This window comes from Exophiala dermatitidis (genome assembly GCF_000230625.1).
Source record: "Exophiala dermatitidis NIH/UT8656 unplaced genomic scaffold supercont1.3, whole genome shotgun sequence".
NCBI classification, from domain to species: domain Eukaryota; kingdom Fungi; phylum Ascomycota; class Eurotiomycetes; order Chaetothyriales; family Herpotrichiellaceae; genus Exophiala; species Exophiala dermatitidis.
In genome coordinates this window covers 2,129,878-2,140,924 of record NW_008751648.1, presented here as the reverse complement: position 1 = coordinate 2,140,924, position 11,047 = coordinate 2,129,878, and the positions used below count along the sequence as shown (strand labels likewise).

The 11,047-nt window shown below is 51.7% G+C and overlaps 6 protein-coding genes across 6 annotated transcripts; 2 read left to right on the top strand and 4 right to left on the bottom strand.

Moving 5' to 3' along the window:
- Positions 1 to 57: 57 nt before the first annotated feature.
- On the bottom strand, positions 58 to 1,541 carry HMPREF1120_03760 (uncharacterized protein). Its single transcript, XM_009157843.1, has one exon. It carries the CDS (start codon positions 527 to 529, stop codon positions 212 to 214), a length of 318 nt encoding a protein of 105 aa, XP_009156091.1. The 5' UTR covers positions 530 to 1,541; the 3' UTR covers positions 58 to 211.
- Positions 1,542 to 1,582: 41 nt separating this feature from the next.
- On the top strand, positions 1,583 to 3,779 carry HMPREF1120_03759 (GINS complex subunit 1). The gene is made up of 2 exons (XM_009157842.1): positions 1,583 to 2,173; positions 2,279 to 3,779. The coding sequence occupies exons 1-2, from the start codon at positions 2,147 to 2,149 to the stop codon at positions 2,978 to 2,980; spliced, it is 729 nt and encodes a 242-aa protein (XP_009156090.1). The 5' UTR covers positions 1,583 to 2,146; the 3' UTR covers positions 2,981 to 3,779.
- A 191-nt stretch (positions 3,780 to 3,970) lies between these two features.
- On the bottom strand, positions 3,971 to 5,037 carry HMPREF1120_03758 (superoxide dismutase; the record flags this gene model as incomplete). Its single annotated transcript, XM_009157841.1, has 2 exons — positions 3,971 to 4,509; positions 4,806 to 5,037. 2 exons carry the CDS (start codon positions 5,035 to 5,037, stop codon positions 3,971 to 3,973), a joined length of 771 nt encoding a protein of 256 aa, XP_009156089.1.
- Positions 5,038 to 6,119: 1,082 nt separating this feature from the next.
- HMPREF1120_03757 (uncharacterized protein) lies at positions 6,120 to 6,464 on the bottom strand (the record flags this gene model as incomplete). Its single annotated transcript, XM_009157840.1, has 1 exon — positions 6,120 to 6,464. One exon carries the CDS (start codon positions 6,462 to 6,464, stop codon positions 6,120 to 6,122), a length of 345 nt encoding a protein of 114 aa, XP_009156088.1.
- Positions 6,465 to 6,958: 494 nt separating this feature from the next.
- On the bottom strand, positions 6,959 to 8,565 carry HMPREF1120_03756 (uncharacterized protein; the record flags this gene model as incomplete). The annotated part of the gene is made up of 2 exons (XM_009157839.1): positions 6,959 to 7,063; positions 7,117 to 8,565. The coding sequence occupies 2 exons, from the start codon at positions 8,563 to 8,565 to the stop codon at positions 6,959 to 6,961; spliced, it is 1,554 nt and encodes a 517-aa protein (XP_009156087.1).
- Positions 8,566 to 9,143: 578 nt separating this feature from the next.
- HMPREF1120_03755 (uncharacterized protein) lies at positions 9,144 to 10,858 on the top strand (the record flags this gene model as incomplete). Its single annotated transcript, XM_009157838.1, has 3 exons — positions 9,144 to 9,315; positions 9,395 to 9,883; positions 9,939 to 10,858. 3 exons carry the CDS (start codon positions 9,144 to 9,146, stop codon positions 10,856 to 10,858), a joined length of 1,581 nt encoding a protein of 526 aa, XP_009156086.1.
- Between the last annotated feature and the right edge of the window lie 189 nt (positions 10,859 to 11,047).

Below are 11,047 nucleotides of genomic sequence, written 5' to 3'. Positions count from 1 at the left end.
CTGACCAGCCAGCGCCGATAGACTCGGAAGTTGGCTGGTTGGACCATCAAAAAAGGTGCAAGTTGTGGTGGTCATGACAAATACTGGTTGCTTTTTAGTGTACCCTTGCCAGTTCCCCATATTTTCACCCCTGTTCTGCTCTGCTCCACAGACAAGGTCTTCTCCAGTTTATTCGTCCCCCTCATACCGTATCTCAAACTTTAACTACAGCTCAGCAATTCCAGCCAATGAAGGGCTCTGACATTCCAGCATTGCGAATGGTCCATGGTAACAGCACGGTACCGCTTGCAACTCGCGAACCAGACGGTTCCGGTGATGCTCCCATGCCATGCGCGCCGCAATATGGACGAAGTGGAGCGTCATGTGTAAGTGAGTGTCTGTTCGACGTGGCCATGGGGCGCAATCGCCCTATCTCTTGGTAGTATGCAGTGCAGTGGCATGGCTTCATGTTGTCGTTGCAACGTTTTGAATGGAGTCGGATTGAGGTCCTCTCTCCACTCTGTTCCGACACTGGCTGTCTATCAATCATATCCCTCAGCTTCCTCTACTACACGAATCACATGCCGGCTGCACGACAAGCATCTGCGCGCCATGGGTGAATATTGCAAATATGTCTTTCTGCAACATCCACTGCGGGATAAGGCAGGCACCTCATGACTGCAGACAGCAGCTGTCTGTCTGTCTGGCTAACATTCGCCAGGGATTTTATGTCCAAGTTTGGAGTGAAGCCCGTTTCGGAGCCCTGCAAGGCTTGCTAGGCACACAGAAACAACCAACTTGAACTTGGGACTGTTAAAAGAATTGGACGGTCGGTTGCAGAATTGCCTCTCGGGAAGAAGAAAGCCGGGTTGGACATCCACGGTACGGAGGTGCTGTGGTACGTTACCATAAAGCGAGGCGGGTGGACCAGAGCGTCCTGCACACTAGCAGCGCAGCTTCATGGTTAGTGGTTTTCTGATCACGGCTGATCTGGGTTTCAAGTACTGGCAGAGCAAGCGAAAGAAGGGAAGAAAGGAAAGAGAATCCTTCGTGGCCATTGGATCAGAGGCCTAAGATCACCATTGTGTTTCTGGATTCTAGCCCGCGAAAACCTTGGGCTTGACTGTACATCGTAATCCAAAACATGGTGTTGTCGAGATGTTTTTTCGTCTGGGAAAAGGGAGCGAAATTGGTTCTTTCTTCTGTTCCTTTTTCCTTTCTTTTTTTGCAAATGGGAAATATTGAGAACCTGATGATACTTTTTCTGTCCTTCCCTTGCTGGTCGCTAAACGCTGACCTATCTGATGGGGGATGTCGGCTCGATGTTAATGGTAGGATCCTTCCCGGCAAGGCTGAGGATCCAGGGGCGGAATACCTTCGTACAGAAGCGCCGATCAGTGGCCGCGGAGTTCACCTCGAAGTATACACCATGACTTGTTTACCCTGCGCATTGCTGGGTCAGATGGGAACGACGCCGCCTTCACAATTTAAGACGGCGGAAGTAGGCTTGATGATGCATGAAGTTGATAAATGGATGGACATGTAATCAAGGGGTACTACCCACAAATTATTCTATTTCTGTGCCTCCAGTGCAGGCCGGGGGCTCTTACTAATAATTGAAAATCGCGGTTTGCGGCATGCGGCATGCGGCATGCGAGTCATGATTCGCGGCCCCTGATTGGCGGAATAGCAACGGCGACGGTATCAGAGACGCGTGCGCGACGGCGCCGCATCATTCCAAAGTTCAGGAACAGGAAGACCACCACCACCGGAACTTGAACCTACATACATATACCTGAAGCCCACAGTATCCTGTCCACGTATCGTCGCTCTCCTCCAAAGCAATCAATCACCTTATTTCCCTCCGACTACCGCTAATACTGCCTGCCACACTCACTACCTTTGGAATCACGAAAAGCGCGGCACGCGGCACATCTTTCCATTGAACCAGCCGACTACCCGCGGGGTACGTACAGTACATCCATACGCACGCGAGATAACCTACCTTGAGTTTTCGGTCTAGACCTACAGTAAAAGCCTCTCGACAACTTGAACCACGTGCAGGGGTATACTATCGCTCACCTCGACGATTTTCCTCCCAACGGTCCATGGTGATCTGATCTGATCTGGTCTGGTCTGGTCTGGTCTGATCCTAGTATCCAATGCAATGCACGGAGAATTAGGAAACAAGCTTGTAAGAACCATATAATCTCATCTCCGAGAGCGTTCATTTCACAACCTAATCCCACCCCTCTCAAACCACCAACTAACCTATATCCCTTCTGTCTATCCATCACAGGTCCAATATGCCAAACGCACCCTCCACCTCCCCTCTTTACCAGCCTACCAAACCGAACTAGTCCGCCAAATCGTCCGCGAAGTCCGCGACCTCGACCGCGACGTGACGCGGATCTTGGAACCGTATAACACCATCACCACCATCGTCGACGACGAGACGGGCGAAACAGTCCAAAGCACACAAAGCACATTTGATCCCGCGGCTCATCCGGCCACGGCATGTGCGTTACTAGTTGATCATCTTAGCATGAGGAGGAATAAACGGTGTTTGTTGGCTTATCATCGGGTGAGGGCGGAACGGTTGGAAAATATGGCGTGGTTGGGAAGGGATGTGGTTGAAGAATTACACAACGAAGCTCCTGAGCGGAGCGAGGGTGGAGAAGCAACTCATCATGATAATAAAAAGGAAACGACAACGGGGAGTGCCGGCAATTCTGACTCCCTGAGTGCAGAAGAAGAATCCTATTTTCGGTCATACGTCGATCTACTCGCCCAATATAAAGGACAATGGACGGACGTCGATCTCACAGGGCCACTGGAACCACCGAGGGATTTGTTCATTGATGTGAGAGTGCTGAAAGATGCAGGGGAGATACAGACGGAATATGGGGCGATAAATTTGACGAAGAATAGTCAGTTTTATGTGAGGCAGGGGGATGTGGAGAGGTTGATTCAGATGGGGTTTTTGCAGAGGTTGAGTTGAGTTACGCAGGGATGATCCAAAGAGCAAGAGAGGGGAAGGAGATACACGTCTCTCTCTCTCAAGTTGGGGTATACTTATCTGTCGTGCGGTCTGACTGTAAGTCTGGCTCGTTAGTTTCCTGGCTGCAGTGGTTGGGTATCTGATGAGCTGGTTTGGACGATCAGAGTCGATATTGAGCATCAGTTGATGCTTTATTGGTGCCCAGAAAAAGGAGAGACATCGGTCTATTAATGGCTCAAATGTCGAGACATAAGATGCGACAGGGCGGCCTTGACTTGGCTGTCATGCATATTGAAGGGGCGGTGATGACAGGAGTACCTTATGGTTCCTTTGGGTATGATATGGTATATTATGGTGAACTGGCAGTGCTACGGCAGATGGCCATATGACTGTGTCAATGAAAGGGGAAGAGGAAACAATTACGCTCTCGAGTTCCGTCCTCGCTCACTGCAGTCGATGCGAGAGTGGCATTTATCCACGTCACTGACGGTCTCCCCAGGTAGAGGTACTTGATGACTGCTGTGGACATGTACCGTTATACAGTATATGGATGTATATCTTCGTGGGTAGATAGTGGCACTTTGTCGCACAGTATATATCAGGCGGCTACTACGAGGCTGTGTTCGAGGGTTAAGTCACTCTAGTCAAGTCAGTCAGCTCACGACATGACATGACATCCAGGGATGCTACGAACGATGAAGCGATGATGGTAAGGTAAACCATTTCATTGAATTGAGCTTATTTTTTTGCTTTTCGCATGAGCCTGTCACAAAGACTCCAGTCTCCTGGAGTCGCGTACCTGGTAGTTTTGTTCTAATCATACAGTAATATCATCCACCCATTTGCTTCTCCATTCCCCTAGCGCAGACCACCAGATCCTAATCAGGACACTGCTGGTTCCCTGTGTCACAGTTCCATGCCAACCGGAGTCCGGCAGCTTGCCTGATTGACTTGTTCTGGCTGCCTTCCTGGCTAGGACAAGATAGTCAATCAACCCAGCACCATCACCGCCGCAGCAAGGACCAATCCACCAACAGAACCCAACCAGACCCCTTGCGGAACCTCCAAAGCCATCGCCGCTCCAGTAGAACTGGCAATACTTGGCCCTGCCGACTTTGACCCAGTCGCAGTCCCCGTCGCAGTCCCCGTCGCAGTCGCAGTTCCACTTGGAGTCGCACACGAAGTCCATGTCGCGTTGTTATTGTTAGTAGATGGCTGCTGCTGAGTGAAATTGCCACAGTTCAATCTCGTCCCATTGGCCGCATGAACAACAATGCTCCGATTACCGAAAAAGGCAGGCGAATTTGGATCTGTCGAGACATAGGCGTCAAGATAGGTGACTTGGAAGTTCTTGGCCTGGTCGGCAAGTTCAATAGAGCCGTGTTCGCCGCTCAGGTCGCCGGGCTGGCAGGTGGAGGGTTGAGAGGCGTCGCAGGGGGGAGTGTCGTTGCGGCCGTAGGGGGTCAAGTGGCCGCCGGTGCCGGTGCAGTTGCCGTCGGAGGGGACGGGGTTGACGTGGATGTGGTATTCTATACAGTAGAATATTAGAGAAGAAAGACCCGAAAAATAAAATAGAGTGGCAATCGTGTGGATGAGTCCAATGTACGCCGCACAACGGCATGACTTCCATATCAGTTCCTACCAGGAGGTTCCAAGAGAGGAACAAAAAGGAGGACAAGAGGGACGTAGATTGGCAGATCAGATCAGATTCGCCATTGCCATCGACCAGAGTAACATGTGTGCGATGAGATGATATCTGCTCTTCATTTCTCACATCCGTGGAAACCACGTATTGGTCAGGGTGGTAGGTACTGGGTGAACTCACTGTAGGGACCGGCTGACGCCTCGACTGGAAATGCATAAAAGTTGATGTTGAAATTGACGCCGGTGCCATTGCCGTTGGACACGCCTGTGATTTGACCTTGGACCGGTTTGTCGATTTGCAGAACAGCTTGGAAGGTGGCCATCTTGGGATTGTTCTGGGTGATGGGGGCATTTTGGGCGAGAACCGAGATGGGGAGGAAAAGAAGAGACAACATGACAGTAAACAGAGCCATCGTGGCTTCAGAAGAAGTGCTGGTTCTTGTGAGGCAAGAAGAATGAGATAGAGACTGTCTCTTTTGGAGAGGGTTCAAAAGTGAGGGCTGTAGTTCAGAAAGTGTGGTTGACGGGAAGAAAACTTGAGCACAGAGAGAGAAATAAGAGATGAGGGATCAAAACATGCACTCAGTAGTAGTGACAGTAGTAGTGATAACTATCGCCGGGACGATGAGAAAGAAACAAAATCGTCATATAGACCAGATTCAGCAACGGGCCAGATCAGGCGCGGTGTTGGTGAAGCCGAATAGACGTACCGATATACTAGTAGTCTAGATCTACTAGTACCGAGATCAGAATAGTGGGCAGAGAATAAAAGTGACGGACCGTCAGAAGGATCAAAGCCACCCGGCAACGTGCAGGAATGGAGATGACAATTCGCTGAGTGTGTACCGCGCGCGAGGGAAGCGATATACGAAATGCGCGTCACTGAATTCCTGGTTTCGGTTGGTTTCTCAACACTGGCAGTTTGCTGGTGTCGTAGCAGGTGTAATCTCGTCAAAAAAGAAAGGAGCTTCACTGTAGTTGTAGCGACAAGCAATCACTGGAATCGTTTGCAGAAGTTGAACTCCGTTTTATTCTGTGTGACCTGGTTGCTCAAGTGATCGATCTGGCAAGCATGGTCCCGATTGCACTGCATAGAATAGAGCACGCTGCTGGTTCTAGGCACCGCCATCGATATCTCCAGCCTACCACACAAAACGACGCTCAGCTCGCCAGCCACAAGTTTCGATCAGTTAATTCCTAAGAGAAGTGTGCACCTCCCTCAAAGGATGGTATGTTGTGCCTGAGCGGCTGGGACATTCAGAAAGGAGGCTGAAGCACGGGCTTTCCGGTAGTAGAGGGTTGATGCAGGCAGCCGTCCGAGGGAAAAGGAGAAACCTGTCTGGATACAACGAAACCCAGCCTCAGATGGAATGGCACGGAGCGCTTCTTGACAAAATTGCAATGTATGCCTGTTGACATGCCTGTAGTGGACACATCACTCCGTTCCCGTTTGCACACGGTATCGGCACTCCGGTTGTCTGGTGTCGCTTGTCACTCATAGCGCCGTTCTGATGGCACACTTGAACGGATAAATCTTTGCATTCTTCACATCCCACACGCCGTTCTTGGTGTATGGATCATTCTCCAGAAACTCGTGCACTTTCTCCTCGTTCTCAGCTTTGATGAGCATGACGCTGCCCGTCATCTGTGGTGTCTCTCCTGGTCCTGGTTGTTTGGACATGGTTGCTCCTCCGAACACGGCGACGCCGGCATCGATCTTTGGCTTGAGTTGAGAGAGATGTTCAGGCCGGACCGCGAGACGTTTCTCAAGAGCGCCTGGGAGGTCGGGAACGTGGACAAGCCACTCGGCAGTGGGAGGGCTGGAAGAGGAGGACGACATTCTGATCAGGTGCGCGATTGGAGAAGGTGATGAAGACTGGCACAAGATCGGTCGGATGCTGCCTTGTAGACGAGATGCTCGAGCAGTGCAGCTACGAAGTGCGAGCGACATGAAGAACCAGAAGAGATTTTGACAAAATGAGATTTAGCTGCTGCTTACCATGGGTGTTTCGAGGTGTGGGAGATGATGGTGAGTGGTCCTCGGGGCATCCATCATTCATCGTGGGGCCCCTCAGGCTTTGGAGACGCCGTGTTTGGGCGGAGGGGCTGTAAAGGCAGCCAACTTGAACGGTGACAAACTCCCCGAAAACATGCTCGTAAGAATACAACTTGAAACTCGACGAAACAGCTTATGATAGGTATATTCATCCATGTAATTGGTGCGAAGTTTTGTACATGATTGTACACAGCACTATGGACCCTTTATCCAATCTAGAATGGGTCTTAGATCCAGCAGATAGTCTCTTATATACATCTGCAAATACTGCAACCCGTCTACAGCTTCGGTCTAGGTTTATCTTTGGCCAACAGAGACTCGGCCACTTTCCTCCGCTGTATCTTCCCTGTTGCTGTCTTTGGTATTTCTTTCAAGATCCAAACCTAGAAATCGGTTAGCAGTGGTTCCAGTGAAACGACTCCCTCGCAAGACTCACCCTGCTCGGCTTTTTGAACTTTGCTGTTTTGCTGGCAACATATTCGGTAATGGCCTCCTCCGTCACATTCTTTCCTGGCTTTGGAACAATTGCGACTCCAACTTCCTGTCCGTAAAGCTCCGAGGGAATAGCAAAGCTCACGGCCTCCGATACCCCAGGGTGTGTAGCAATCACATGGTCCAGCTCGATCGGGCTGATCTTCTCACCTCCTCGGTTGATGAGCTCCTTGATTCTCCCAGTAATATAGACATAACCATCCCCATCCTTCTTGCCCTGATCGCCTGTGCGGAAGAAACCTCCCTTGGTGAAGGCTTCTTTGTTCGCCTTTTCATTATTGAGATATCCCTTGGTCACGTTCTCCCCTCTAATACAGATCTCCCCTTCCTTGCCCTGAGGGAGTTCGTCACCTTGCTCATCCAAGATCTTCACCTCCACGCCTTGACCAATGCCCACGCTTCCCGGCTTGCGAGTGCCTCGGTGCGGCAACGGGTTGGAAGTCATCTGGTGTGCGGCTTCCGTCATGGCGTAGGCCTCGAGGACAGGTGCCCCATAGACCTCTTCAAGTTCCCGGAACGTCTTCGGAGATAGCGGGGAAGAACATGACCTGATGAAGCGAATTTTGGGTTTGGGATTGGGCGGCGGGTTCTTCAACAAGATCTGATGGATGGTAGGCACAGCTGTGTACCAGTTCGCCTTATGGGTAATAAAATCATCCCAGAATGAGCGAGCAGAAAAGGAGGGAGGCACCACGACGGAGCCCCCAGCTTTCAACGGGGCCAGAAATCCAGCCAAAAGACCATGGACATGGAACAGAGGCATGACGAGCATGGTGCGATCTTTCGAGGTGAGTTCATATGTGTTTTGTATGTTCAACATGGTCCTTGTGAGGTTGCGGTGGGTGAGCGGAACAGCTTTCGGTCGTCCGGTAGTACCGCTCGTATGCAACACCAAAGCCACATCCTCTGGTTGAGCTTGAGCCACTCGTTGGGACTGTGCATTGGCCAGCCTTCCTTGCTCTTTCACCTCCAGAACCAACTGGGATCCCTCCAGATAGCATTCTGCAATGGCAGCTTTGTATTTCCTCGCTGCCCGGACTGCCGGCCCTTCCTTCGCGTACAAGCCCCGTGGTAGTATAACCACTGCCGAAGACAGGTCTTCAATGTAGAACTCGAACTCGTCTTGTTTATATGCTGGATTCAAAGGAGCGGCGATTGCTCGCTGCCAGGATGTTGCGAGAAAGGACACAATGAACTCGTAGCTATTGGGCAATGCTATTGACACTGCATCGCCGGTTCGGATTCCGAGTCCAGCCAATTTCGCCTGAAAATCAAGAATGTCTCGTGTCAATTGCTGGTAGGAGATGGTCAGAGCATTGGGCTTCGAGGGTACAATGACTGCTGGGGCCGGCGAACTGCCTGAAAACGACGTGGAGAGGGTGGAAGTGCTCATGCTTGCAACGGCAGTCAAAACTGAGGGCAGGGAGCAGAGACAGGAGATGTAGAAAGGCAGGAGAAACAGCTACTCTCCCGGAGAGAACAGTAGTATATGGTAGCGAAGTACAAAAGAGATACAAACTCAACGGTGAATGACGTGCCGGGGACTTCAGCGCAGTCTTTCCCGTGCTTATCGGACTGTGGGGGCCCAGAATCATCGTGCGCGGCATCTTCAGACATGCTTTGACAGGTCTCTCCGGAACCTCACGATCATAACACTTTGGGGAGCATCGCTGGTAATGCTTCTACGACTTCAAAATCCACCCGAAAAGTTAACAACCACCCGCAGGCATCCCGTTGCGGTGTTGCCAGCGTAGCGATTGGTGGGCGCCTACATATAGATCCCGATTTCACCCCCTGTCTGCGCCTTAACAAGCCTTGTACACCATTGCGATACGACATCGTGGTGCATCCCACCTTTTCCCCGAGAACACTCCGCCTGTCGAATATCACGAGATCTTGTGGCCGAGCCAGATTCCTCTGGGCTGTGCTTCGGTGCGCTCGGTGGTTGAGGCAGAACCGAGACACCTCGCCATGGCCAACGAGGCTCCAAAGCCTGCGCGAGGAGGGTTGTCGCTCTATGCGAATCTGCTCAACCCAAACAGTGCTACCACAGGCACCATCTCGAGCGCTCCGGTCACGTACACGAAGCCGGCCGAAAACACACCAGAAGATGACGCTGTTAAGAGACAGCAAGCACTCGCCGGTATATATACAGTCGTAAGGACCTTACGGTTTGCTGGATAGATTTGCTCACATGTGCCATGCATCGGGATGATATGCAGCCTCCTTGAGATTTCAGCCCACCAAAAGACCACAACTCGCGGCGCAAAAGGCCAAAGCAAAGGCCATTGCGGGCAAATTTGCGACACTGTCCTCCTCTATTGCGACCACTGCAGCAGTGCCTTCTGGCTCTGCCGACAATGCAGCCACAGAGTCTCATGTGCCTCAACCGAGTGCGCCAAAAACCACACTCGCAGACTGGACCGCGACCGCCGACGACGATGACGTGAATGAGTTCTACACCAGCAACCGCCCACAGCCGCGTGGAAACCGAAAGAAGCGCAAGAAGAACAAGGACAATGCTGAAATCTATCAGAATTGGGATGATATATATGATCCAAGCCGGCCAAACAACTACGAGGAGTACAAGCACAGCGAGGAGAAGATTCGCGAGGTAAGGGAATGGAAGGATCTTCTCTACAGACATCGTATGAAGCGGCGGAGCACAAGTGATTCTGAAGAAAATGATGACTCGCGCCGGCTCATGAACAGTAAGGACACAACGGGTATTACAACTCCTCTGCGCATGTGGCTGATTCTGAGTAGGACAGTTTGCTCCTCCGGGCATGTCTTTTGCTCCGCCGCCGAACTTGAACGATGAGAGCCCTCCGGCACCGCCCGCCGCGGCCTCCCCCCCTCCCCCTCCCCCGCCGGCTGACCTACCAGACGATCCAACAGGCGAGGATGCATATCTACGCCGGATGCGGCTGACCCAGACGCAACCAGCTCAACCGCCCCCGCCTTCGCCTCCACCAGCCCTCGAGAATCCTCCACCTGCTCAGATCTCCCGAGCTCCCGTTCGTTACAATCTGCCCTCTGCTCCTGAGGAGATTCCTGCTTCTGAAGCTGAGCTGGCCGAGAAGCTCGCCGTATCAGACCAAGCAGCCGATGACGGTTCGGATGAACCGAAATCAACGCGTCCTGGACAGAAGGGATTTGCGGAACGTTTGATGTCAAAGTACGGCTGGAGCAAGGGCCAAGGCTTGGGTGCTCAAGGAACAGGAATTGTCAATCCACTGTACGCCAAGGTTGACAAACGAAAAAAGAAATCCGACGCCGAGGGTGGGGGATATGCTACTCCTGCTGGCACGGGCAAGATTTTGGGTGGTCACAAACCCAAGTCTGCTCAAGCAGACGAAGAAGGCAAATTCGGCGCCATGTCAGAAGTCGTCCGGTTGGAGGGCATGCTTAACGGCCTGGATCTGGACGAGGAGCTGGATCAGGAAGAAGGCGGCATCATGCAAGAGATTGGTGAAGAATGCGGTGAAAAGTACGGCAGCGTCCAGAGAGTCTACATCCACCGCCCTGAGAGTGAAGAGGGCGAGGCGCTGGTGTTTGTGCACTTTGTGAGCCAGCTCAGTGCATTGAGAGCCGTCAATGCATTGGAAGGGCGCATCTTCAACGGCAACGCCATTAAAGCGAGGTTCTGGCCGAAGGAGCGTTTTGACCTGGGAGAGTACGACTAGCAAAAAGCTTGACTTGAGTCTGTAGGCGAAAAAAAAAAGTCAATATCAGAACTCAGAACACAGCGTGATCCATTCTGCCCAAACGTACCTGGCAACATTGGATAATAATAAGAGATTCAGGACGTCGGGTCATGCCGTGCCTACGGTATTGTATGCGAGAACACAAGAAAGAAGGCCGCATAACTTGAA